This window comes from Aythya ferina, assembly GCF_964211825.1.
Source record: "Aythya ferina genome assembly, chromosome: 14".
In the NCBI taxonomy this organism is placed as follows: Eukaryota; Metazoa; Chordata; class Aves; order Anseriformes; family Anatidae; genus Aythya; species Aythya ferina.
The window spans coordinates 11,654,675-11,681,245 of NC_140312.1; the positions used below are offsets into that span (position 1 = coordinate 11,654,675).

Genomic DNA, 26,571 nt, shown 5'->3' on the forward strand with positions numbered 1-26,571 from the left:
CGCTGGTTGTGTGCAGAAAGCTCCACGACATCCCGCAGCACCTCCTGCAGCAGCGCCCGGTGCCGGTGCTCCAGTGCCTCCGCCCGCTCCTCCGCCTGGCGCCGCTGCTCCTGAAGCACCTGCGGGGACACCCAGAGCCCTATGGCACCCTCCTGGCCCCTGCAAGCGGGGTGGTGCCAGCAGCCTGGGCTTGGTGCCCAGCCCTCCCTGCCCACCTGCTGCAGATGCTGTCTCCAGGCCTGCATCTCCTGCCGGTGGCTCTGCAGCAGGGCCTCCAGGTCCTGCTCGGCCGCCTCGCGCTCCCTTCGCGCTGCCTCCAGGCTCAGGCGCAGCATGGCCACCTCCTGCTGCCAGCGAGCTGCGTCCCACTGCAAACACAGGGATGGATCTCTGGGAGAGCCTGGAGCCCTCTGAGTCCACCTCTTACACCTCATTCTGCCTGGGGCTCTCCTGTGCTCACCTCCTGGCCCGGTGCTGCCCCATCCCCGAGCTCCCGCTGGAGGAGCAGCTGGTGCTGAGCCTGCAGCCGCTGCCTCTGGGCCTTGGCCGTGGAGTATCCAACCTCCAGGGATGGGCACGGCCAGCAGCGGCTCCCTGCCTGGCAAAAGCAGGGCCGTGGGGCACGCTGTGAGGTGCCGAATGTGGGGGCAGCTGGCGGGGTCTCGCTCACCACGTGGCCCCCGGTCGGTTCCTGCTGCTCCTCCAGCAGGCCTTGTCCAGCGCTCCCTGGGGCTCGGCTGGGCCCTCCCTGGCAGCTCTCGCTGGCCCCTGGTGCTTTTTGGGGAGAACAAGGTAACGTGAGCAGTGCCCCCTGCCACGGCAGCCCCCCAGGCATGGGGCACGTGCCCATCCCCTGCTCCCGACCTCCTGCTGCCTCCAGGCTGGCACCGTCTGGGGACGTCTGGGTCCCAGGCTGTTGGGCTGGTGCTGCGGTCCCTGCAGAGATCAGGTCCTGTGGAAGCAAGAGGAGATGTTCTGGGGACACCAGCAGACCTCAAAACTTCTCCTGTGCCCTGGTTGTCCCAGGGGGAGGTGGTCATGGCCTGAGCTGCACCCACCTTGGCACTGGGCTGATGCGCCTGGTTTGTCCCAAACACCTTGGTTGCTGCCTGCTTCTTCTCCCACCTTTGGCTTTTCAGTACCTGGAAAAAAGGAGCTGGGGGTGCTGGAGACTTCCAGGACACACCCCACCCAAACCATCTTTCCCCCCATCAGGTTTCCCTCAGTGCTAGATGAAGCCCTGGGACACCAGAGGATCAGCACAATCCTGGTCCTGGCCAGGCCGTAGGGTATCCAGGGGGGCTCCCCCACCTGCAGCTCACGCAGGGCTCTCTGCAGCTGGGCCACAGCTCTCTCCTGCTCGGGGCCACCATCTGCAGCCAGCAGCTCCGTCCGCAGCCCTCGGATCTCCTCCCGCCGCGCCGCCACCTCTCGCTGGGGGTCCCAGAGGGTGGGTGACACCGCCTTGGCCGCCCCCTTCACCCGCTCGGCCAGCGCCAGGGCTGCCAGGATCTCCTCCCCGGGGGTGTCTGCGGGAGCGGCAAGTCCTGGGTGCCCAGACTGGGGACGTGTTCATGGGCATGGGGATGTCCCCGGGCTGGCGGGGCTGAGCTGGTGGCTGGCAGAGGAGGAGGAGGAGGAGGAGGACACCGCGGTGCAGTCCCGGTGCTACCTGGCAGCGTCACACCCAGCAGCAGGAAGGTGAGGCTGTTCCCCTCCAGCAGCTGCTCCACCACCCATGGCAGAGCCCCGGGGGTGCCCGGTGTCAGGATCGTGTTATGGGGAGCCCTGCCGAGAGACCCCCACATGGGATAGGGATGGGGCATGGAGCTGGGCATGCAGTAGCAGGACCAGGCAGAGCCCCGGCTCCGTACGTACGGCTCGGGACGGGGTCCTGGGAAGGCCAGGATGCGGAGAGCTGAGCGCTGGTGCCTGCCGCCCTCCAGCTGCCGCTCCACGGTGAGGGTGAAGAGGCTGCAGGCCCTGGGGAGAAGCCGTGGTGAGCGGTGCCTGGACCAGCCCCTGCCTCAGGCCCTGCATCGGCCGGGCCCTCACCCCGGTGCAGCCGAGTGCCCGTCTGCTGGGGACTGTGGGACTGGTGCCGGGGCAGCCCCCAGCCCCCATGTGTAGGCGCTGATGGCAGCTTGGGCATCGGGCACAGCGACCTCCATTGCCTCCTCCACCATCCTGGAAGCAGAGATGTGAGCAAACAAGGAGGGAGCCTCCGGCCTCTGCGTGCCCAGGTCCCTCGGGGGACGGCGCTGGGCAGCCCCACGCTGGGTGTTGGGGTACCAGCCCCCAGCTGGCACCGCGGGGCACCAGGTACCTACAGGCCCAGGGGTGTGATATCCATCGCCTGCAGGGCTCGGCCGTCAGGACGGAGCAGGTCCCAGGCTTTGCCCTCGGCACTGACCTGGAACAGGGCTGTGTTAGACATGGGGCAGAAAAAGGGGGCTGCTGGCACCCACCAGGGCCCCGTGTCCATGCACGGGACAAGGGGCTGGAAGGCCAAAGCCTTGGGAACCCCCCCAAGACCTGTGTAGGGCTCACACCGAGGCTTCCCACGCCTGGGAAAAGCCTGAGGTACAAAGCTCTCTGGTCCTATATGCAGCACTGGGCACCGGGACTGCAGCAATACGGGGTCCGGCCAGTGGCAGAGGTACAGGGCCCCCAGCTCAGAGCACCCCGTCCTGCCCAGCCCTGCTTCCACCGTACCTGGACCAGGCTGACTGTTTGCAGGCCCTGTGTGTCACTCCCCGAGGCCTCCAGCTCTTGGAAAACGGCTTCGATCACCTGGGAACAAGCTGGTCAAGCTGGGACCCGTTGGCTCTTGGCACCCGTGGCTGGTTCTCACACGTACCAGCGGGATTGGGGTCAGTTGGCGGATCCTGGAGCCCAGTCGCCCAGTCGCCCACTGGACATTCTGTCACCTCTCCACAACCAGCCCCGTACCCTCACCTGCCAGACGATGCCTTGGAGCGGCAGCTGGGTCCTGGGACCATGGGGGTCCCAGAGCAGCAGGGACACGCTGTAGCCAAGGGGCACCAGGGCCAGCTGGGGTCTTGCCAGCTCCAAGACCTTCTCCTGGCAGGAGAGATGTGGACAGCAGAGCATGGGTGGCGTGGCAAACTGGGACAGCGTGGATGGCCCAGTACGGGGGGCATCAGACCAGATAGCACGGATCACAGATGAGATAGCACAGCACAGCACGGAGGGCACGGCACAGGTAACGTATCACAGCACGGCAGCCACCTCCCAACACCCAGGAGGAAACAGGGAGGGGGTGAGAAACACCAGCAGAGCCACGTGTAGGAAAAGACGCAGGGACCAAGCACGCCTGAGGTGCTCAGCACCTCCCGGTGGGCTGCAGGTGTGCCCCTGGTTCCCCTGGCTGGGGACGGGCATGCAGAAGGACATGGGGCACACGGTACCTGTCCTGCATCCAAGTGAAAGATGCCATCGACGGTCAAGCAGCTCTCCTAGCATGGAGTGAGGGCGATAACGTTCAGCCTCCCTGCCATCCCAGTATGACCAGTGCGGGGTAAAGGAAGCACTGAGCACACGGGGCTGGAGATGGTGAGGGCGGCACAGAGGGTGGGGGGAGCCCCCCGTCTCTTCTCCTGGTGATCCCCAGGAGCCCGCCTTCATCCTTCCCCCTGGATGATGCCTGGGCAGGCGTCTGCTGGGCAAGTGGCTGGGATGAGGCTCCCTGCTCCCATCTGAGCCACCAGGGTCCCTCGCCCCTTGATGCCCCTGTCCCTGTCACTCTCACCTGGATCTCCTTCTCTGCAAGAAGTAGCTGCCGGGGGTCTCTGCTGCCAGCCCCCCAGCTCCCTCCTGGCCCTGAAATGAAGTGTGGAGTGTGGTCACCCTGCCTGCCCCCCCCCTCCCCAAACCTCCAACAGCTGAGGGCCAGGGCCTGGGCTTCATGTTGTCCCCAAGCCCTCCCACTGTGACCACGGTGCTCAGAGCCACCGGGGTGCTGTGGGCGCCCTCTCCCCACCAGCACGGCTGGCAGTCCCAGCCCCAGCCCTACCTGCAGCCTGGTGGAGTCCCACGGCCGCTCGCACACACACCTCCTGCTCGGCCTGCGGGGACACACAGCAGAGGGGCAATAAGCAGGGTCCTGCCCCGAGCACCCACCAGGACCTGGATGTGCCCCTGGGGCCACACCACGCAGAAAACAAGAGGCGGCCACCCCCCAGCCCCCCGGTGATGTGCCCCACTCACCTCCCCGGCATCCATGGCTAGCTGAGCACCGAGCTGCCAGGGCAGGGGATGGGGTTATGCAGGGCGATCACGTTCCCGTGCATTATTGATGGGTATCAGGCACAGCTGTGTGGGCAGAGCCAGGCAGGGGCTGAGCCCGGCCTGGAGGCACCACGTTCTGGGGGCTGAGCTCTTTCAGCCTTGGAGATTGTTTGCCGTGGGGCTGTTCACCAAGGGGTGCCCCCAGGATGCTGCCAGCCCTCCGGAGCCATGCTGTGGGGCAGCAGTGCCCCAGCACTGTGAGTTTTTGGCACCAGGCTGGCAATCTGCTGCAGGGTGCCAGTTCCCCACACACCCTGCGGGTCAGCTACCCAGAAATTGTTCCCAGCTCCACGAGCCCACTGGGGCCGTGGGAGGCCAGCACTGGACCCACTCAGCCTCAGCGTGCTCCTGGCTCTCCAGTCTTTGCAAACCAGGGGCAGGAGATGAGGGAACTTCAGTTAGGAAGGTTATCTAGGCACAAGAAGCAACCACAAATCACAGGCTCACTCTTGCTGGAGATCGGTCATACCAAGAAAGCAAAAAAGGAAATGCTGAGGCTGGGGAGCCTGCCACCTGCCCCAGCACCCTGTGCCCTGCTCCATGCCAGCCTCCAGCATCACCACACTCATTTCCTGCTCACTGCCTCGCCCAGTCTGCGTTTGCTGGCAGATCATACACACAACACAGTGAAAGCGACACCAGAAATACCCAGGAACAGATTTTAATGAGAAGGCAGGACAGATCTGGGGGACAAGCACTGCTTACCCACAGCCAGTCCCTTCCTTCCCCATCCTCCCCATTCCCCCACACTCGTTCTTTCCACAGCTGCCCACCACGACCCCCTCCCGTGCACTCTTTTATTTTTTTTATTTTATTTTATTTTATTTTATTTTTTCTGCAGTCCCCCAGTTTCCCTCGGCATCCCATAGCCAGTTTGCTCTTTCCTGTGAGGTGTTTTCTGATAACCCAGAATAAACCAATTTCCTTATTGGTTACAAAGGTTCTGGCTGAACCTCTTTGAGGCCACGCTTGAGGAGTTCATCCAGCAGTGCCCTAAGAGCACTTTGAGAGGTCTTTGTTGCTGTCTTTGTCATCTCCTGCTCATTAGGGTTTGCATGTAGAGATGTTTAATTTGGTGTTGTTTTTTGTTTGTTTGTTTGTTTGTTTGCTTGTTTTTTCCCTGTCCCTTGGGCTTTTTTTTCCTCTGGTGCTGAATAGCAGTAAAGCAGACATCCAGGCATCCTTACAGCTGTAACCCCCAGAACAGGAGAGGCAGAGGACAGGCTGGGGGGCACCAGGCTACGAGAGAGCTGGAGGTGCAGGGGGGCATCATCAGGCTGGGATGGGGCTTGGGGGGTCTGTGAGCAGCCTGCAGAGGTGCAAACACGACAGACCCAAACTCCTCTTGATCAGGGCTGACAATTCCAGAGGGGCAGTGGGTGCAATCTGGGACTGGGGAGGTTGAGGTGGGATGTAAGGAAAATCTTTCCAGGGACAGAGCACAGCAAGTGAGGGGGGGGTCTCCCCATCCTCGAGGGTTTCCAAGACTCAGATGGGGAAAACCACCGTCACGGTGGGACAACACTGAGGACAGTCCCGTTCCACGGGGAGCCTGGATGGGGAGGCGAGCAGGAGAGCCCCTCACGAGCACATCGGGCTCCTGCGAGCCTTCTCCCCGAGCTCCTGGCCGTGCAGCCCTTGGGGTTGAGCAGCGCTGGGGCCGGCCGCACGTCTCCTCCGTGCCATGGCCAGCCAGCCAGCCCCGGCCACGCAGAGCAGCCCGAGGGCCGTGCAGACAGGAGCAAGCACCGCAGCTCTGTTGCACTGCAGCACCGAGGCAGGCACATCCCTCACCAGCGTGCCCTGGTAATGAGGGGGCGAGTGGCACGCGTAGTGCTGGGGCCAGCCCTGCCTGAGGCACCCCGTGGCTGCCAGCGCCTGTAGGGCCCCAGCCCCGGCGCAGGTGCAGTTGTAGGGGTTCCCAGCCGCGGACACCTCCTGCAGGTTCCCCAGGAGCTTCACCTCGTCCCACGGCCACTCCGCAATCAAGTTGTCGTTGAGGTGGAGGGAGCGCAGCACGGGGTAATTCCTGATGGGGGGGGCGGCCAGCAGCAGGTTTCGGCTCAGGAGGAGAGTCTTCAGGGAGTGGAGGGAGATGTCTACAGCACGGAGGCGGTTGGAGCTCAAGTCCAACACTTCTAGACCAGGAGGCAGAGGCATGAGGAGTTCATCCAAGCCAGTGTTGGACAAGTTAAAAATTCGGAGGGATGCTGGCCACTGGCAAGAGGAGGACGGGCTGGCCACGAGCTTGTTCTGGCTGAGATCTAAGTGCTGGAGCTCGTGCAGCAGCTGCACGCTTCTGCACACACCGTGGTAGGACGTCAGGTTGTTTTCTTGCAGACTCAGGACCTGGAGCTGCGGGAAGGCCCCCTCGCAGAAGGCAGGCATCAAGTTCCCATCCCCAAGGCTGTTTTGTGCCATGTCCAGGGAGCGCAGAGCCCTGAACACCCTTCCGATGCCACAGGGCAGGCTGGTGACGTGGGAGCTGGTGACAGACAGCTCCTGCAGGGTCCCCAGCCAGCTGCCCAGCTCAGAGAAGTCCTGCTCGCGGCCCGTCAGCGGGGCAGATGTCACGTTGTGGAAATGCAGGGACAATATGGGCAAGTTCTGGCCAGCCATCTCACCCCAGCTGCTCCTCCCCAGGAAACTGCAGCTCTCAAACGCCATCTCCTGCACCCGGGTGTAGGAGAAGAACCTTAAGACACGGGCAAGGAGGACCTCAGGCACCAGGAGGTCGCCAAAAATGATTTTCCTGATTTCAAGCGTGCCGAGCATGTCAATGGTGGAGGGATCCAGGTCTCTGATGGGGAAGTCAACATATCTCTCCAGCTCTCCTCCCTGGAACTCCACAACAGAGGCCGCGAGGCACTGGATGATGCTCCCTGCGTTGTCCTGGGACAGCCTGTAGCACACACAGTACTCCTGGGTGCGATTGAAGAAACACCTGCCCTCTGCCTCCAACAGCGCCAGCCCCAGGAGGAGGAGAACAGCCACCCTCATGGCAAACAGCCTAGAAATGAGGAGAGCAGCGGAGTAAGGCAGGGGCAGCTGAGGGGACCATTCAGACCAACAGAACAAAGGGCTGACTTGGCCAGGATCAGCGCTGCAGAAACATCCTTCATACGGCCACCGAGCTGCACTCATCGCCCCTTCCAGCTGCTGGCAGGTCCAGCATGCTCCACCAGCACCCCTGTGGCTACTCAGAGGTGACTCAGGGCAAAGCTCCCAGCCCTTTGTTATCATCAGTGCAACACCCAGGAGCTCCACCTGTGCCACTCGCTCCACTTTGGCACTGGTCCGACCCGACCCCAGAAGCAGAATTTCAGCGATACCAGGGCTGAGATGCAGAGACAGGGTGGCACTGCTGCAGAGACTCCTCTCTGTGAGCAACCAGGAAACTTCACAGATCTGGAGCAACTAGAAAGGCTGAGTTATGTACAGCAGAGACAGATCGACTGTTTTGAGCACAGGATGGGACAGCCACAGCTCTGTTTGTTTCTCTGTGCAATCTGGGGCAGGAAATTGCAACAGAGAGCTTCATATTTTCCTTTCTCTCACCCAGGGATTTGATTCATTACCAGCCTCAAAGGGGAGAGTAGAAAATAGTCTCTGAGAGTCTCCGTACACCCCTGTCAGCATCAAGTATAAGTGCAGAAATCATAAGATTAAAGGCTCCCAAGTTATACACTGACTCAGCTCTGCCAAAGAAGGGTGATGGGAAGGAGCCTTGGGGGGTCTCTAGCCCAGCCTCCTGCCTGGAGCAGGGCTGTTGCTGGCACCAGCCCAGATCAGCCACAGCTTTTCCTGGCCAAGCCTCAGAAAGCTCCAAGGACAGAGCTCTCACCTGCTCGGTGCTTCCGTGCACCACCCTCCCCGGGGGGACCCTGCACCAAGCCCCCGTCATGAGGGGGGGAGAAAGCGTTCGGCAGGGGTGGGATGCGCTGAGACTCACCAGCCAGCTCCAGGCTGAAACGCTTCCTCGACCAGTGGCTGCTTCCTCTAGCTGCTGCCAAGTCCCAGCCGTAGGTGCCAAAAGCTCTGCAAGTGCTCAGCTCTCCTGCGCCCGATCCTCCCCTGCCTCCAGCCCCGTGAGGCCGCGGTGACCGCAGGTGCCTCCCAGTTGCTGTTTGCACATTCGCAGCCCTGTCCTGCTGAAGTTGGGCTTAGCGAGCGCCTCCCGCCCTGATCACTGTGCTCGGGGCAGGTAGATACCAGCAGCAGGATCCTGAGCTCTGCAAGGCTCCTTCCGAGCAGCTTCCTGAGCAGGATGGGGCCAGTGGTGCCACGGGAAGCAGCAGCCGCCCAAGTTACTTCTGCTTTGTTTCACGAAGGCTGCCCTGAGCTGCAGCTGGAAAGGAGTTCGTTAACCATCCTGGGAAGGACAGGGAACGGCGTGGCAGTAAGCTGCCCTAAAATGTGCTCTCAGGACAAGTCCCAACACACCTCTGCCTCCAGGTGCTCTGGGCTTGCCATGCCCTGGAGCCCACTGCGTGGCGAGCACCCAGCAGGATGTGATGCAGAAAGGGAAGGGGCTGCGATGCCCCGTGTCCAGACCATGCCCTGTCCCCGTGTCCTGTGTAGGATGGGGACAGCTACTGACCCAGTGTCCCTGCTCCCACCACACATGGCAGCGCTGTGACAGCACTACCTGAGGTCAGCCTCTTGGCTTGGCTGAGGAAATGCCCTGTGATCACCTACTCCAAAATGTCAATGCTCCTCACCGGCAACCGCAGGCCACTAGGCATTCAGAAAGATTGATCTGTCAAGGACTTTTTCTACCATTTCTGCCTATGCTGGGTTTCAGAATGGATTTCAAAGAAAAAGATGAAGCTGCACAGCTAGAAGACGCAGTTCCCAGTGTGTGGTTAATGTAGGACTGCAGAAAGGCGCAGTCAGCACAAGAGCAGCTGGGTTGCAGGATGCCTGCCCCACGTGTCCTGGCACTGTCTTGCTGGGATGGGCAAAGGGAAGATCTCCTTTTGGTTGTTTATCTCCCTGTGGTTCACTCTTAGTGCCTCAGGCAGGCTCTGTACTGCTTTCACTTCCTTCCCTTGAGCTACTCCATGATTCCTCTTCCCTGTTCTTGAGTTACATGGAGCTGCTGCCCCATACAGCATGGAAAAATCACGGAAATCACGGAAATCATGGAAAAAAGCAGATGTCCTGAGACCTCCTCACTTCTTGCTCTGGTGACATGGCTCTAACCATCAGGACCTGGTGCCTTTTTAATTGTTTCTTCTTGCTACCTGCTGCAAATACCCCCAAAGATCTGCCAGAGAATAATAATAATAATAATAATAATAATAATAATAATAATAATAATAATAATAATAATAATAATAGGAGCTTTGTCTCCTTAGTGGCCAGCCACACTTTGGTTTCAGTGAGATTTGGTTTTGGAGATTTCCTTCGGGTGATGACTTTCTGGCTTTAATTACCACCATGGAAGATCCCAGGATGCTGAGACCAACAACCTGACATGGCTGCTTAGTCTCTGGGCTATTTTTGGCTTCAGTAAAAACGAATCCTGGCCCTATGGAGATGGAAACCTTGCCTGAGGCTGGAGACTGCCCAGTTTCTCTCCCTGCAAGGCGTAAGGAATTCTTCTCGGCCGCATCCCCTGCCCGTGTGTGCTCGTGTCTACGTTTCCAAGTGAAACGGAGACGAGGTGATGCCCTGCAACAGCTGCAGCCCAGCGATGGGTGACGGTCACCACACGCTCCCTGTGGCTGCGTTAGGAACGAGGACAAAACTCATCCCGCAGCACCCCGCTCTCTGCAAGGGCTGCTAAGAGCGCAGCCCAGCCTGCACGGGATCATGAAGGATCACCAGGCCCAACGTTTTGTGTGAGAATGGAGCCTAAATGACATTATCCACAAGGTGCCCGGCGCCTTGAACACCTCCAGTGACGGGGACGCTACCACAGCCCCGACAGCACCGGGCCCGTTGCGATCGCTGCCCCAACCGGCGGCGGCCACGGGGGGGCCTCCGGGCTCCGGTCACGCCCCGCCCCGTCCTCCTCCTCCTCCTCTTCCTCCTCTTCTTCCTCTTCATCCTCCTCCTCCTCCTCCTTCTCCATGTGGGGCCGGCGGCGTCGCGGGGCCGTTCCCGGTCCCGGGGGGGGCACGGAGGAGCTGCGGGCACGGCGACGGGAGCGGGAGGCAGGTGGGGGCCGGCTGCTGCCCGCTGCGCCCCGTTAGCAGGAACGGGGCGGCTCGGTGGGGTGGGACGGAGCCCCCCCGGGGCTGGTGCTGACGGGGGGCTGCTTCCCCCGCAGCTCTGAGGAAGGCCCGGCGGCAGGAGCAGCTGGTCAGCAAGCGGCTGCTGCGGGAGGACGAGCAGGACGGAGCCGAGGTCCTGCTGCAGCCTCTCCCCGAGGACGAGGTGAGAGCCTGGGGATGAGGGGGGCCCCAGGGGTCGCCCCCAGCCTTCAGACCTGCTGGTGGTCCTTTGGACAAGGTGCTGGAACCACCGAGGCTCTTTGTGAGCAGCTGTAACACTGCCTGGGTTTTATTCGCCTCTAGGATAACAGCATGAAGCCCTAACGCCAGCACTTCGTTTAATTTTTGGACAGGTCTCCGAGCTGCTCAGAGGCGTGCAGAGGGCTTCAGAGGACAGGAAAACGTTGCTGAGACGCCTCCGCCGGGCTCTGCAGGACAAGGAGACTCAGCAGAAGTTTGTCAGGTCAGCCCAGGCATGCTGTGGACCAGCAGCTGTGTGCCCGAGGGCAGCAGGCAGCGGGTGCCAGCAGCCTTGGTGTCCCCGCAGGCTGGATGGCAGTGTCCGGACGCTCGTCGGGCTGTTCACCGGCAGCCTGGCCGACGTGCAGATGGAGGCAGCCCGCTGCCTGCACGAGCTCTCCCACTCCAGTGATGCTGCTGTGGCTGAGGCGTGCATGCCAGTGACCCCCTATCTGCTGACGTACCTCTCGGGACACAGCGTTGAGTTGATGGTAATGGCCGTGCTTGGGTTTGCCAGGGCTCTGGTAATCCTCTGGTAGTGGTTGGGTGGCAGTAAGACCCGTTTTGGCCAAGCTTTAGTCTGATGTGGTTCATGTGGAAGCGCTGGTTTGAAGGGCCCTCTGGAATTCCCTAATCCAACCTTCCCTGTGGAGCAGCGCTGTCCCCAGAGCCAGCCCAGGTTAGCTGTGGCTGGCCTAGCCTTGAAAACCCCCAAGTGTGGAGACACCCCTTGGCTGGGCCCTGTCCTCAAACCAAAAGGAGTTTGATTCCATCATGTTTACATCTTCCTCCACGTAGTAGAAGACTGCTTGTGAATGTTGCCAAGCCTCCCTAGGCCAGGCAAATCCAGCCCAGCACCCCCAGACTTTTTTGTAACCCTCTGCCCTGACCCAGCTGTCCTGGCAGCTTTGCAGACATCACCTCGCCTGACTTGGGCACACCCAGGTGTAGCCTCCTCAGCACCAAGCACAGGGGAATAACCCCATTTCATACTCTGCTGTCCCCAGTGCTCTGGACACAGCCCAGATCACAGAGTTATGCCTCATTTGCAACAAATTTCCCCACATAGCCCTGTGAGCATCTGTACTCTTCAGTTCCAGGCTGTGTTTGTGGGAGCAGGAACTGCAGGCTGTGGCTTTTGGACTCCATCACCAGATGTGTGGTCTGGGCTCCTGATACAGGCTGGGCCTGCGCAGGAGGTACCTTGGTGCAAGTGTGGTAGGTAAAGCAAAAATGCAGCTTGTTTGAGGAAGAGCAGAATGCCTGCAGCTCCAGACTGCAGAGTGGGATCCAGGTGAAGGAATGAACACTTGGGGTGGCTTTGGGGTGGCCGAGTGATTTGCTAGTCGGGTGTCTGCAGATGCTGTGGCTGGACAGGCAATAGAGTGATGCAGGGAGGTCCCTGCAGAGCCCTAGGTGGTGGAGCAGAAGGCTGAGGTCCTCAGCCAGGACTCGCGATGAGCGGTCAGTTTAGGGAATTTGCTGCAGAGCTTAGATAAGACAGAATCAGAGCTCAGGGATAAAACAGAGCAGCTCTAAGAGGATGACCACATTTGCAGTACAGAGGCAGTCTCCAAGAGAATACCGTGGAATTAGAAGGGTTTCAGGGAAATATAACAGCAACAATTAGAAGCTTGGAAAAACTTTCAAAATTGAAGTGATGTTCTGCCAGTCCAAACATGATTAAGAGAACAAGGGTAGATTGAAGCCAGCGGGGAACAGGGGTGGCTGGGAGGGTCCAGCAATATCCACCTGTGTTTGTCCCTCTGGAGATAGCCCCTGCCCTGCTCAGGTGAGGGGTGACCTGAGGGGCTTGCTGGCTGCTCTGGGTGCCCAGACAGGCCAGGTTCCTGCTGGGGAATGTGGAGGGGGTGACCCGGTCTCTTGGTTGTGTTTCAGGAGCTGTGTTTGTACACGCTGGGCAACCTGGTAGTGGAAAGTGAAGCTGTGAGAAAGCAGCTTCTGCCTCAGGGCATTATTCCAGTGCTGGCATCCTGCATCCAGGTGGGTAGAGTAGCTCAGTCACACTCTTCCCATGCCCTGCCCCCTAAAAGGACCTTTTCTTATACCCTTTAGACACTGGCTGACAGGACTGAGTTACCATTACAGCTGGGTAGAGATCCTTCTGTACAGGACTGTCCTGTTGCAGCAAGTGAGGGCCTCTCATAGGCTCCTTGCACTGCTTTTCAGAGGTTCACCACCTTGTGCCCTTTTCAAGCTGCATGTCTCACGCTGATAACTGTGGCTTGCAGGTAAAGTCTCGAACACAGTGAGCTGCAGACTTTTTCCCTCTGCACGGTTTGGGTTCAGCAGGTTTAGGAGACCCACACAGTGAGCAGTGCTGTCAGCTGCATGTCTGAATGTGCAGAGCAGCAGTGCTGCTGTGGTTGGGCTTCTGAGTCCCTATAACTGCAACCCCTGAGTATGGGGCCAGGGGGGACAGCTCAGCTTTGGCGTGGCTCAGGGTTACACATTGCCCTTTCACTAGCATGCAGGTGATGCCCTGGGACCCCTTGCCTGTGTTGTGTGGGATCAGCTTTGTTCTGTTTGATTGCAGTCCCCGCACGAGGCTGTGCTGGAAGGTCTGGGTTACGTCTTGTCACAGCTCCTCCAAGCCAAGGAAGCTCCCACAGAGATCATACCGTGAGTCCGAGCTTTGTACCCTGTGTCGGGATGGGCCCTGGGGCCCTGCGTGGTATTTGCGTGCCAGGGACGATGATGCATTTCCCATCCCAGAGATGCTAATAATTCAGAGCAGAATCCTACAGGAACTATGCAGGCTTTTCTGCAGATCAGGGTGCAGGGCTTGACTCTTTTCCTTCAGCCTAATCTGAGCAGATGGCTTTGGTATTTCAGTAAAGGACAGCGTTGAGCAGGGTAGGCCAACGGGGAAATTCTGGCCGCATTCCTCCTGCTAAGGAAAAGATCAGTTTGACAGCCCTCAGTGCCAAAAACGTGCCCCCAGCCAAGGTGTTCTGAGTGTCCCCAGGTCCTACCACTTACAGGGACAGCTTGCACATGCCTTGCATTGTGCTGTGGTGCTGCCTGAGTCTGTAACCCTTACCTAAGAGCCTCTTCCATGGGTGTATTTGGAGCTGCCTGGCAGCTGGGGATGATCTGTCCCCATCGGTTGTCTGTCCTGCCTGTGCTCTGGTCAGTGCCTCCATTAACTCTGTTGTTCTGACCCCAGCTTGGTTCTGGACTCTGTTCTCCCCCAGCACATGCTTCGACTGGTTTGCTCTGGCCTCAAATCTGGGACAGGAGCTGCTGTGGAATTTGCATGGTGTCTCCACTACATCATTTGTAGGTAAATGCTCTTTTATCCTCATTTTGTGTTCCCTGGGGGCAGACAAACACACAAGCATAAAGGCTCTGCCAGCTGGAGCACAAGCCTGTGTGGAGCCTGTGGTTGTGGGTCTGGGTCCTGGATTGCCTCCCCTCGCCCCTTTCCCTTTGGAAAGCAATTTCTTTCCCCTCCTGGGCATTCCCAGTCTCAGATTTTAGCACAGCATATTTGCAGGATTGATGAGTTTGTTTACAGGGTGATCACAGGTGACAAACCTGAGGCTGTTCTTGGTGCTCTAAAAACCCCTTGATCACCTCCCGCATTTGGATTTGTGTCCTGCACTTCCCAAGGTGAACTCCCAGAATCTTTGAGCTTCTGGGTTTGGTTCAGTGCCACTTGTCCAGGCTGGCTGCTGCCAACAATCTCTGCCTGCCCTGGTGTGGCTGTTCTGGTGGTGTCATCTCTTTCAGCAGCCCCAGCAGAGAGAAAGGACAGTGTGGGTACCTGGAGAGGACCAGAGCTGTTGTTTCCTGCCCTACGTAGCTAATTCCAGTGGATCTGTTTTCCACAGGCTTTTAAACTTTCTCTTAAGTATCTGCTCAGAAACGAGCTGCTATTTGAATGTGAAATAAACCTGGCTATGGTTTCAGGATAGCACTCAGGATTTCCAGGCCCAGTTGTTTGGTGGAGGCTGGGTGCAGAGAGCAACCGTGGTGTCCCTTCCCTCCGCAGCCACACAGCCAACGCGGCGCTGATAGCGCTGGGGGCCGTACCTGCGCTCAGCTCGCTCTTGTGCGACATCGCTTCTGAAATCTCCCAAAGCTTTTCTGAGGGCCTGGAGCTGGTAAGACGTGGGCAAGGATGCTATTCTTTCTCTGCGATGCTTTGGGGATGTGATCCAGGTGAAAGGCGTTGTCTTTCTCCCTCTCAAAGCTCACCTGCCCGGTGCTGCGGTGTCTCGGCAATCTGCTTGCAGAGGAGACAGGGTGTGAAGCCCAGATCCAGGACGAGCGCTTGCTTGCGGCCCTGTTCACAGTCATGCAGTGCTACCTCCAGAAGCACCCCTTCATCATACCCGAGGGCCTCTGGCTGCTGAACAACCTCACGGGTGAGTGTCCCTGCGTGGCTGTGAGCAGAGCTGGAGCTGTTGCTGCCAGGACCTGGCAGGCTTCGAGCTCACTGCGTGGGGAACCTCCCAGCGGAGCTGCACCGTGCAGGGGCACAGAGCACGAGGGACTGCCAGGTGGTGTCTCAGTCTAAACAGACAGCAGTGCCTTTGGGGAAACTGCAGAAACACTCCTAAATCAGCCAGGTTCTTCCCTTTGTGTGTGTTGCTTTATTGATTCAGTTTGCAGGATAGGTTTTGAGGTCAGTAAGGTGGAGTGGGTTGGAACTGTCTGTCCTCTGACACCGTGTGTCTGAGCTGAGGTCTGCTGTGGGCTGAGTGTGCCTTGTGCCTGTCCAGAGCAGTTATTGTGCACCGTCTGGCCCTCCTGCACTGAGGCAGTTTTATTAACACACTCATTCTCTGCCCATTCCAGCGGATGATCCCTTCTTCTGCTTTGCTCTGCTCTCTCTGGACTTGCTCCCAGCCCTGCTGCAGCTCCTGCCATGCTCCCAGGCAGCGAGCGTGTTGGTAAGACCTCGCTTCGTGCCCCTGAGCTGGGGAAAGCTCTAGGCTTTGAGGAACGCGAGTCCTGTGTGTGCAGTACTCAGGTTTGGGATGGTAATAACAGCTTGGCAGAGTCTGGTGTGGTGGTAACATCCCTGTCTGCATCCCCTGAAGGCATTACCTGCTTTGTCAAAGGGATCCCCTACCTGATGCTGCTCCCAGGCACCCAAGGCAGACACTAATTAAGGTCCAGGCCTGCCAGCACCGGGGGTGGGCCCGGGGAGGTGCTGCCTCCTTTTGGAAGGCTGTGAAGGGCTCTCGAAGGGCTCTTGGGATGCTCTGTCGAGGGGGGTGTGATCATGACTGCTTGGCAGAGATCCTGCTGAGATCTCCAGGGCATGCAGACATGGAGCGGGGATGGGGATGCCCCTTGGTGGGGGCAGGACCTCTGGGGAGGGAACGGGGAGTTCTCTGCAGCCCTTCAAGGGCTGTCAGGAACATCGTCCATCGTTCCTGGCTCGCTCACTCACAGCTTCTCTGCCCAGGTCCTGACAGTGCTGTGCAACGTCGCAGAGAAGGGGCCCGCCTACTGCCAGCAGCTGCACCAGCGGGCTGCCCTGCCCCTGCTGCTGGGCCCCCTGGCGCTCCCTGACCCCGAAGTGGTGGGGCAGTGCCTGGAGCTGCTGCACCTCCTCTTCCTGCACTGCCCGCAGGTAGGCTGGGGGTTCAAACCCCTGAACCCGGTGAGACCTTAAAACAGCGGGTGTTACTTGAACTCACTCCCCCTCTTGGCCTGTACTCCTTCAGTACTCAGACGTGCACCTGAAGTGGGCTGAGGAACACTTGCGTGACGGAGTTAGAAGCCCTCATGTCTTGGGGCAGGGGCGTTCCTTTTTGTTGACTATAACTGTGTTCTGGGCAGGATTTTTGCACCTTTTAACAGTCACTGATTATTACAAGGGGATTGTTTTGCTTCAGTTGTGCTTTCTTCAAGTTCCCTGTGCTCAGACCAGGTGCCAACATGGCTGGGTTTTCCTGCTCCGGACTCATGTCTGGCAGGGCTCTGGTGAATCCCTTCAGCCCTGATCCCTGTGCTGCACAAGGGGAGAGGGAGGCTCAGGGCAGAAGGGATCAGCTGCAGTGACAACTTGGGGGTCTCAGCCCTCGTGTAGCAGGCAGCCAACCCCCTTCTCACTCCTCTCTCCTCGCACAGGCTGCTGCTGACTTTGTCGGGCAAGGAGGGCCCCAGACCCTCAAGCAGCACCAGAGCACCCCAGAACTCCAGGAGCGGGTGCAAGCACTGCTGGACATGGCCCTACAGCCACCGGGAGCCTCTGTCTTCAGTTCCTCACCAGCTGCATCGTCCGCCTTCTCCTAGATCACACAGCCTGTTCCTCCTCAGGCCAGGAGGGAAAACTGTTCACTCGCTGCCCTGTGTTTCTGCACCACCACCCAGGGGCTGGTCAGGCAGTCACAGACTGCGAGCAGCAGTGCTGGCTGCAGGGGAGTGCTGTTCCCCGCTCCCCTCCCTGGTGTCCTTTTCACCTTGTAGCCACCACCAGGCGGCCCCCAGCCTCCCTGGTGCAGGGACCGAGCTGAGCTGAGCTGCAAGCAGTGCAGAAGAGCTCTCGTCGCTGTGGAGGGGAACACAAACCCTGCTGGATTTGCTGTTTCCTTCAGCACCTCCTTTTGGTGCTGCAGTTTTAAATCCAACACACAAAGCTCTGGGTAAGCATGTATATTTATATGATTGATAAGTTAAGGACACATTTTACATTAAAGATCATCAGTAAAGCGTTCAGCACGTGCACCTTTGGTGTCCATCTTCACGCCTTGCCTTTCACAATGTTCTCCAAGGCCTTGGCCACTTCATCCACAGAAAGGTTATCCAGTGACACACTTTTCTCCTTGCCAAACTCTGCAGAGAAGAGGGAGGGTGAGAGCAGGAGCCTCATTCTTGTTCTCTTGGGTGATCTAAAGCCCTGCTTTGCGTTTCCCCAGGGCCTTAGCCAGTGTCACAGCTGATATCACCATCCCTCAGCACCCAGCACTCTCCAGTTGCCTCCCCGTGCCCAAGTTGTCATTTCCACCTCCCTCAATCCCATTGTTCAGCCATTCCCTTGGCAAAACCAATGCACCCTGCTATGTTTGCTCACCTCTTTTTGTTAACTCATGGTGCTGCAGAGCAAAGGCCGCTCTGCTACCTGACAGCCACCAACCTGGTGGCGTTTGGCCCTCAGATCAAGATCCTCACCGACACCTCACTAAAACAGTGCTGAAAAAAAAACACCCCTAAAACCACCCCTGCTGCTGGGGCAGCACATTTGTGTGAGTCAGAGGGAGAAGGCACACAGCAATGCCTGCAGGCCCCACTGCCCTTTGTGCTAACACTGAGGAACTCCGTATCCAAAGGGACATTTGTAACCTTGTCTGACACGGATGACTTCAGGAGAAAAAACCTTTTTAGAGGGCTTTTTCTGCTCCCTCCCTGGCATTTCAGTGAGAAGGGGGGTCAAATAAAAGGAGCAGGAGCATTTTTTTAACCCATTCCTGGGGTGACCCCGCAGCACCCCCACACGGAGGGCACCCCCGGAGGGCACCCACTCACCGTAGCGGGCCCAGAGGCGGGGCCGCACCCCGGAGCACTCCCGGATCAGGATGGGGAAGCCGGGGTTGGCCTGCTTCAGGGCCACGTAGTGCTGCTCGATGAACTCCCTGCAGACAGGACAACACAAAACGAGGCGAATTGAGCACGGCGAAGCCCCGCGGTGCCTCCCCAGCCCCTTGAGGCCCCGTCCCCGCCCTCACCTGGCGCCGCGGCTGCCGGCCGAGCTCTGGCACAGGTGGAGCCGCAGCTCCCGCACCCCGCGGCCCAGCCCGGCCCCGATTCCCCTCACGGCCGCCGCCGCCGCCATCTTGTGCGCTCTGCCAGCCGAGGGGCGGGGCCAAGCCTCGGGGCGGGGCTGGCCAATCGCCGCGCTCCCCCCGAGGGAGCTGGCCAATCGCTGAGCGGGGAGGGGAGGGTGGGGCGGGGAGCGAGGGGAGCTTCCGGCACTTCCTGCGCGGCTGCTGAGGGGAGCGGAGCTCTGCCGATATGCCGGAGCGGGACGGTGAGTGCTGGGGGTGTAGCGTCGTGACAGTATCGCGATAGCGTCGTGACAGCGCGGTGTCCCCCCTGGTGTCGTCTCGGTGCACCCTCCCCTGGGCTGGGCCCGAGCTGTGGCGGTGGCGGCGCTCCGCGGCCTACCCCCGCTGCGGGGTCCCTGAGCGCCGCCCTGCCTCTGTCCCCGCAGGTGAGCCGTTCTCCAACCCGCTCGCCCCCGATGGGCACGATGTGGACGACTCGCACTCCTTCCACCAGTGAGTGCTGCGCTGGGCTGGGCTGGAGGGGGTGGGGGGTGATCCCGGGGCTCTGAGGCCGCCTCTTGCAGCTGGAGGCTGGGAGCGCCCCATGGGGCTCCTGGACCTGGCGCTGTGGCTGCTCAGAAGAGTCCAAGCTGCTGCAGCTCGCTGGGAGGGGGTGGTTATTGTGCTCGCTTTTCCCTGCAGGTCCAAGTTGACCAATGAAGACTTTCGGAAGCTTCTTATGACCCCGCGGGCTGCGCCAACATCGGCGCCACCGTCCAAATCTCGCCACCATGAGTGAGTAGAGTGTTTTTCATAGAACTGTGGGGCAAAGCACAGCCTTCTTCCCTCAGGGGTTCTGCTCCTATCTGATTACTTCACTGTAGAGCGTAGGGGAGAACTTAAAGACCAATGCTAGCAAGCATGCAGATGGGGCTTGAAGAGCAGATCCCAGCCTTGGTTTGCACTGGGATCCGTGTGGGCTGTACACATTTGTTATTGGAGTTAGCTGGAGAAACAAGCGGGTCAGGACTGTTGTAAATAACAGTGAATCTTGCATGGTTGTTAGGTTGCTTCATGCAGGTTTTAAGAAGCAGACTAGGTTCTTCTGTGCAAACCTGTGCTTCACCCTCCTCTGTCTACTGGAAGAGTGGAATGAGGGAGAAATCGGTTTGTGCTGTTCCCATCTTTGGGTATCGTGGTGTCCAGCTATGTCTGACTTCTGATCTGAGGCTGTTCTGACAAGCTGCCTGTGTTTGTCCAGCTGTGCAGATTGTATGTGTGATTTCTCTCTCTGTTCTAGGATGCCCCGGGAGTACAATGAAGATGAAGATCCAGCTGCTCGCAGAAGGAAGAAGAAAAGGTAAATGTTGAAAGTGATGCATCAGAACTTGTCTTTTAATGGTATATCCTTCTCATGGAAGCAGCTGTTGAGCTCTTGGGCTACCAAAGGGGACCCTTAGGGGCATGGATTATTCTGGGGCTTTGGAGCCCAGCACTGTGAGATGAGCTTGGGCTGAGTGACTGTCACAGCTTGTGGGACAGAAGTGGAGTGGCAGCGGCAGGGTGGGGTTGAAGCTTTACCTCCAGAAGAAGTGGGAGAGGTTCCTTTGGTGTCTATCAGGGCAGAAGAGTGGTAGAACATCTGCACTAGTAACTGGGTCCTTTGGGATCTAAGACGTTCTCCTTTTGGAAGGGAAGACTGAGCTCATTGTTAAGCCTCGGTACAACAGCTTCATCTTGTCTGGTGTTCTCAAGTCGTGTTGTTTCCCACAGTGCTTTAGGATGTTTTTGGGGAAGGGGTAGGGAGTGGAACAGGCATGCCTTGGGCTTTAGTGGCTGTTGCCTGAGCATCAAACATGAACGTGTCACTAACCACGAGCTGTTTCTCTAACCCCAGCTATTACGCAAAGCTGCGCCAGCAGGAGATCGAACGTGAAAGGGAGCTGGCTGAGAAGTACAGGGACCGAGCCAAGGAGAGGAGAGATGGTGTGAACAAGGACTATGAGGAAACAGAGCTGATCAGCACAACGGCCAACTACAGGGCTGTGGGGCCCACTGCAGAGGCGTATGTGAGCTTGTGGCACATCCTTCTCTTGCCAGTCTCCTCCAGAGCAGTCGTCTCATAACGGTCTCAATTTTTGCTGTACAGGGATAAATCTGCTGCAGAGAAGAGGAGACAGCTGATCCAGGAGTCCAAGTTCTTGGGTGGTGACATGGAGCACACTCACTTGGTGAAGGGTCTGGACTTTGCGCTGTTGCAGAAGGTGAGCACAGATAGCACCATGGGGCTCTTCCTTCATCCTGGCCTCTCCCACAGGCAGGGGTGGTGGGGAGAGGGTGCTAGTCTCAACATACAAACGATTCAGTGTTGTCAGTGTGTTCCTTGAACGCGTTTTCCTTTCAGGGAAAGATTTGTATAAGTCTGGGGAGTTGATGGGAGAGGCCTTGCTGGTTTCGATGGGCGGCAGTGGCATGGATGGGTTGGTGATGAGTGAATTTACTTTGTGGCCAGGTGCGAGCTGAGATTGCCAGCAAAGAGAAGGAAGAGGAGGAAATGATGGAGAAGCCCCAGAAAGAAACCAAGTGAGTAGCTGAGGATTTTGCACTCCTGAGTGCAGCCGCCTCACAGCGAGGAGGGTGCTGAGGAGGCATACACTTAGCTTACTTTCTTTTCTTTTTTGTTCCTTTTCAGAAAAGATGAAGATCCTGAGAACAAAATCGAGTTTAAGACCCGTTTAGGTAAGACTGTGCATATGGCTGTTCCCCACGTTATTTGTGTTGTGTCATGAATGTGGGAGAAATATTGAAGTCGTTGAAGGGGGGCATGTGGAGTGTAGCAAATCTGAATTTGAGGCCTGGAGTGCATCTCTTCGGAGGTGACTGTGATGTTTCTGAACGGCTAGGAATGCTTTTCTATGGGCTTGTCCATTGCTTAAGTGTAAGAGCCTCTCCCCCTTTGCATTTCCTTCCCCTCCAGGTCGCAACATCTACCGCATTCTGTTCAAGAACAAAGCCTACGAGCGGAATGAGCTGTTCCTGCCTGGGCGGATGGCCTACGTGGTAGATCTGGACGATGAGTACGCTGACACCGACATCCCAACCACGCTGATCCGGAGCAAGGCTGACTGCCCCACCATGGAGGTACCCTGACAGCCTCGGTTTGAATCAGCCAGTGCGAGTCTTGCCGGGAGGGGTTCCCTCTTCAGAGAGTCAGCCAATTCCTCGGGCATTTCTCTTTTCAGGCACAAACTACGCTGACAACAAATGACATTGTCATCAGCAAGCTAACACAGATCCTCTCCTATCTCAGGCAAGGGACCCGTAACAAGAAGCTCAAGAAGAAAGACAAAGGTAGGTGCTGAAGGGAGCCAAGTGGAGAGGCTCAGAAGCTTGAAGCCTGTCCCAGGAGAATGAGATGTGTTTTGATTTGCTGCGTTCCCTGCACCCTGAGGCAGGGGACTTGGAGGAAAGTGATCTCCTGTGGTTCTCCAAGCACTGCATCCTGAAGGCAGGCTGTGACAGGAGGCATCACAGGCTGGGTGCTGAGACACTACAGCTGCAGGGGTGGCTCTTGCTGCTCTGTTCTTCCTGGTTAAGGACCAGTTCCTTGGGAAAATGTTCTCTGTTGGGGAGGGACTTGGTGGCTTGCTGAGGGAATGAGACGATGCGGTGACCTACGAGGAGGCTGGGAGGACATCATCCAGGCCTGCTGCTGTTTGGGCTTGGAAGGTGGACAGGGAATGAGTGCAGGTTGGGTGTGGAGTGATGTGCATCTTACTGCTGTTTGTCCTTGCAGGGAAGCTGGATGAGAAGAAACCCCCTGAAGCTGATATGAAGTAAGTGTCCCCCTGCTCCCACAGGCTGTGGGGTCAAAGCTGTCTGCCCTAAGGACTGTGTTTTTGGCTGACTGGGTTTGGAGAGGGCTAGGCTTAGTGCCTCTGGAGCAGGCTGCCTCTTTGGACCTGCTGCTTGAGCTGTTTTTAGGACAAGGAGGCCAAAGCTGGAGGCAAGTTCTGGTTTTTATTTCAGACTTGAGGCGGGCAAAGGCTCTCTGATGTCCAGATCAATGACAAGGAAGTCCAGGGAGCAGAAGAGAGCAGAAATCCAGTGATACATCTGACAGATGTAGAAGGCAGCACTAAGGGCATCCTTAGCTCTGTGGCTGTGTTGGTGACAAGTGCTCCTTTATTAGGTTCCACTTCAAAGGGAGGCAGTGTTGGCTTCTCTTGCACAACCCGTAACCGTGGACTCTTTTCCACTTCTAGTATCTTTGAAGACATCGGGGATTATGTGCCCTCCACTGCAAAGATGCCACGGGATAAGGAACGGGAGAGATATCGTGAGAGAGAGCGGGACAGGGACAGGGAGCGGGACAGGGACCGAGAGCGGGACAGGGAACGTGACAGGGACCGGGAGCGTGATCGGGAGGAGGAAAAGAAGAGACACAGCTACTTTGAGAAGCCCAAGGCTGATGATGAGGTGAGTGCGGCTTTGGGGTCGGTGTGGTTTTGTTCCCAGATGTGCCTACGCTCAGCTCATGTTTCTCTCTCTCCAGCCAGGGGCTGGTGGGTGGCTGGGTGCTTGTCCCCTCCTTCAGCAAGTAAGGCAAGACTGTCACAAGCTGGGAGCTTTTATGGTTCAGCTCTGTGCACATACGTTTGGCCCAAACAGTCTTAAAGTGAAGCTGCAAGTCGCATAGCTCTGTCACTTGCCTGATTTCAGCCCTCCCAAGTAACATGGTGTCTCTCTCTTCTTTGCAGCCCACGGATATTGACAAAGGTGAGTCAAGTGCTGTGGACACTTGAATGAGACTGGACATTTCAGCGAGGCCGTATGGGGCTGCAGGCTGCTGAACAGCTGCTTGCCTCACTGGTCTTCTTGAGCTCGATTCTCCCAGAGACTGCTACAACAGAGGGAATTGCCTGCTGCAAGGGATGGGTATGGGGGTGAAATCTTGTGCCTGCAGCCTGCTGCAGGCCAGCCCTGGTTGAGTGTGTGCGCAGATTCTTCCCTAGTAGCAGACCTGTTCAAATGACCTTACGCTGGCTGTAAGCTGAGGAGGATTCGGGCTCTCCTAGGATCAGCCTTGCATGAACTGCCCCTGCCTGTGCTCAGACTGGAGGTTGCTGCTCCTAGGTGCTCTCCTGCTTCCTCCTCTCCAGCCTGCTACCCAGTCCCAGCACTGCCCATCCCCTGTACCCTGCAGCAGGCCACCTGAGGGGCTGCATGCAGAAGAGGACTCTGTCCTGCCCCAGATGAATCGAGGTGAGCTGTTCCTCCACCAAAACTCTGTCTGCTGTTCTCTCTGTCCCAGGACCCGGCTCGGCCAAGGAGCTCATCAAGTCCATCAATGAGAAGTTTGCTGGAGCTGCTGGCTGGGAAGGAACAGAGTCATATCCTTTACTGTCTGACTGCACTGCTGGGCTTCCTCTGCAGGCCAGCCTTGCCTGAGTGTGGCTGTGTACTCTTCCTTACGCTGTAGGATGGCTCTTTCTCCTGTAGCAGAGAAATGGCACTTGAACCTTGTTGCTCGTTGTACACCAAATACAAGATCTGCAGCCCCCGATTCAGCCATGCTGGGGCAGGTGCCAGCTTGGGCGTACGGGGGAGGTAGCTTTTTGCCTGGCTGTGCTCAGCCCTTAGCTGTAAGGCTACGTGGTGTTGCTTTCCTTTACTGTTGTCACATTGAAGAAGCCAGAAGACAAGAAACAGCTGGGAGACTTCTTCGGCATGTCCAACAGCTATGCCGAGTGCTACCCTGCTACGTAAGGAGGCAGCAAGAGGCTGTGGGTTGGGAGCGGGGTGCACCAAGGGGCCGCTGTTCTGTGTACTCATCAGCCTCACTGATCCTTGCTGGAAGGAGAATCCTTCCTTTTCTTACCTGGGGAGCCTTGCCAGGCTGTGCAACTTCTTGGTAAAAAAAACAAAAACACTTCTTGGTTCCTGGAGTCCTTGGGTCTGGTAGACCTGGCCTTGTCTTACCTGGTCTCTGCTATAAATGGCTCCCTGCAATCTGATGCCCCTCAGTGCCAAGGGAAAGCAGAGGTGGCTGAGAACCTGCTGGGCTCCCTGTAATTCATGAGGTCATTGAGCTCTGGCCACAAAGCAGGCATTCAGCTCACCCCTGGGGCTTGCAGCTGGACAAACTTCTCAGTAGTTAGGCATCAAGGTTCTGGGCAGTGTCCCAGAGATGTGCTCTGAGCACTTCTCTTGCTTTGCTCTTACACAGAATGGATGACATGGCTGTGGACAGCGATGAAGAGGTGGACTACAGCAAAATGGATCAGGTATGCTGCTGTGAGCTTTTTAGGGTCGGCCAGTGAAATAGGTATCACTGCAGGCCTAGACGATCCCACTTCTTGCAGGCTTGTGCAGTGGGGTTGCATGCCTTGGAGCTGGGCATTGGGTGTGGTTTGGGGCTTGCCAAACTGCTGTCCCAGTGGGTAAACATGACCAAGACATCGTGGTGGTATATGCTACTCTGTCTCAACTCCATTTTCCACAGAGAAAGTCCTGTTTGGGGCTTTCCAGGGAGGCGGATCTCAGAGCCACATCCAGACTGGGTGCATAAGTGTGTTGAACTGGGGCTGATGGGAGGTGGAGATCTTGCCTGGGTGTATGAGGTGCATGAGAAGTCCTGGGTGGTGTCAGCAAAGGAGTTGTTCTGAGCGTTTTGTGTTTTCTTTTGTTTTCCTGCAGGGTAACAAGAAAGGGCCTCTGGGCCGCTGGGACTTCGATACCCAGGAGGAGTACAGCGAGTACATGAACAACAAGGAGGCTCTGCCCAAGTGAGTGAGCACCTGTGAAGGGCTCGGTCCAGCTGAGGAAGGACTCTGGCTGGGGATGGCAGTGGCTGCCAAACTCAGGTTTGGGGGGAGCTTAAATCAAGAAGAGCAGCCACTTGTGAGGGCTGGAGGAGGAACTGTGGATCTTTTGCTCTTAGCGTTGCTTGTAAGGATGCCTGTCCAGCCACTGCTTCCAGCACAACAAACCGGCTCTGTCGAGTACAGGCTTGTGACTGGAACACATTCCATTGTTTCCATTCCACCACCAGGCCACAGATCCACACCAAGCACTGAGCTGTCTCCTTCCTTCCCCAGGGCAGCCTTCCAGTACGGGATCAAGATGTCTGAGGGACGTAAAACCCGGCGTTTCAAGGAGACAAATGACAAGGCGGAGCTGGACCGGCAGTGGAAGAAGATCAGTGCAGTGAGTGTCTGGTGCTGGGGTGTTCCTTGTTCAGGCTGTGATCTGTCAGCACATCCCTGGGTTAGGAGAGCTTCCACATAGCCCTTTATGTAGGGTTTATCTTGCACCCAACAGCCCTTCTGCTGCAGGCTGGGAGGCTCTGCCCCTGTGATTGCTTTGCCCTTGTGGAAGCAAGGAGCAGTTCTGGGCAGCCAGCTTACCTGAAGGGTAACAGGAGCTTGTGTTTTCTCTGCAGATCATCGAGAAGAGGAAGAAGCTGGAGGCCGATGGGTTAGTAAAGCCACCTCTGCTGGTGCCTTGGCAGCAGGGCCATGCTGGGGCCTGGCTGTCTTCTGCCACCTCTCCCTGGGGCTGCAGGGTGCAGAGGCGTCTCTGCCAGGCTCTTGGCAGTGGGGTTGGATGGATAAAGGAGAACATTCAGCCCCCACAGTGTGCTCCTGCCCTGCTCAGCTCAGCAGGGCTTGCGGGGCACCTCTCCCCTGAGCCCCGGGTGGGTGCCAAGCAGACCTGGGAGGCGTGGACGTGCTTTGTGCTCTCTCTGGACAGTGCCTGTTGTCTCTTTGCAGGGTCGAGGTGAAAAGGCCCAAGTACTGATGCCCCAGCTGCATGCCTGCGTCTCGTCCTTCGCTTCCTGGAGCCCCAGCCTGCAGGATGCCGCGTCCCAGAGCCCGTGGGGTGCTGCTGCCCCTCCGTTACCCCCACCCCGTTGTAGTTCAGCCCCCCCCGTGCTGTGGGGGGCAGCTCAATAAACGCGCGTGGAACTGGGCTGGAGGTTGAATTGTGCAGCGCGCCTGGGCCGGGCACGGGGGCGGGGGCATGCAAATGAACCGATGATATGCAAATGA

At 57.9% G+C, this 26,571-nt stretch overlaps 4 protein-coding genes across 4 annotated transcripts; 2 read left to right on the top strand and 2 right to left on the bottom strand.

Moving 5' to 3' along the window:
* Positions 1 to 4,956: 4,956 nt before the first annotated feature.
* Positions 4,957 to 8,898, bottom strand: CD14 (CD14 molecule). Its single transcript, XM_084535877.1, has 2 exons — positions 8,264 to 8,898; positions 4,957 to 7,321 (listed from the first exon to the last, which is right to left on the bottom strand). The coding sequence occupies exon 2, from the start codon at positions 7,309 to 7,311 to the stop codon at positions 5,893 to 5,895; it is 1,419 nt and encodes a 472-aa protein (XP_084392003.1). The 5' UTR covers positions 7,312 to 7,321; positions 8,264 to 8,898; the 3' UTR covers positions 4,957 to 5,892.
* A 1,457-nt stretch (positions 8,899 to 10,355) lies between these two features.
* On the top strand, positions 10,356 to 17,471 carry TMCO6 (transmembrane and coiled-coil domains 6). Its single transcript, XM_084535917.1, has 12 exons — positions 10,356 to 10,476; positions 10,589 to 10,695; positions 10,886 to 10,995; positions 11,080 to 11,263; positions 12,672 to 12,776; positions 13,330 to 13,415; positions 13,963 to 14,079; positions 14,791 to 14,902; positions 14,992 to 15,166; positions 15,600 to 15,694; positions 16,216 to 16,383; positions 16,884 to 17,471. The coding sequence occupies exons 1-12, from the start codon at positions 10,389 to 10,391 to the stop codon at positions 17,046 to 17,048; spliced, it is 1,512 nt and encodes a 503-aa protein (XP_084392043.1). The 5' UTR covers positions 10,356 to 10,388; the 3' UTR covers positions 17,049 to 17,471.
* Positions 17,394 to 18,632, bottom strand: NDUFA2 (NADH:ubiquinone oxidoreductase subunit A2). The gene is made up of 3 exons (XM_084535930.1): positions 18,479 to 18,632; positions 18,279 to 18,385; positions 17,394 to 17,588 (listed from the first exon to the last, which is right to left on the bottom strand). Exons 1-3 carry the CDS (start codon positions 18,583 to 18,585, stop codon positions 17,497 to 17,499), a joined length of 306 nt encoding a protein of 101 aa, XP_084392056.1. The 5' UTR covers positions 18,586 to 18,632; the 3' UTR covers positions 17,394 to 17,496.
* A 61-nt stretch (positions 18,633 to 18,693) lies between these two features.
* IK (IK cytokine) lies at positions 18,694 to 26,491 on the top strand. The gene is made up of 20 exons (XM_084535910.1): positions 18,694 to 18,780; positions 18,964 to 19,030; positions 19,220 to 19,312; positions 19,818 to 19,877; positions 20,415 to 20,582; positions 20,667 to 20,781; positions 21,030 to 21,100; positions 21,210 to 21,256; positions 21,495 to 21,658; positions 21,760 to 21,868; positions 22,314 to 22,353; positions 22,783 to 22,996; positions 23,278 to 23,296; positions 23,832 to 23,909; positions 24,201 to 24,282; positions 24,747 to 24,804; positions 25,217 to 25,305; positions 25,618 to 25,726; positions 25,962 to 25,996; positions 26,293 to 26,491. The coding sequence occupies exons 1-20, from the start codon at positions 18,765 to 18,767 to the stop codon at positions 26,318 to 26,320; spliced, it is 1,662 nt and encodes a 553-aa protein (XP_084392036.1). The 5' UTR covers positions 18,694 to 18,764; the 3' UTR covers positions 26,321 to 26,491.
* Positions 26,492 to 26,571: the final 80 nt, after the last annotated feature.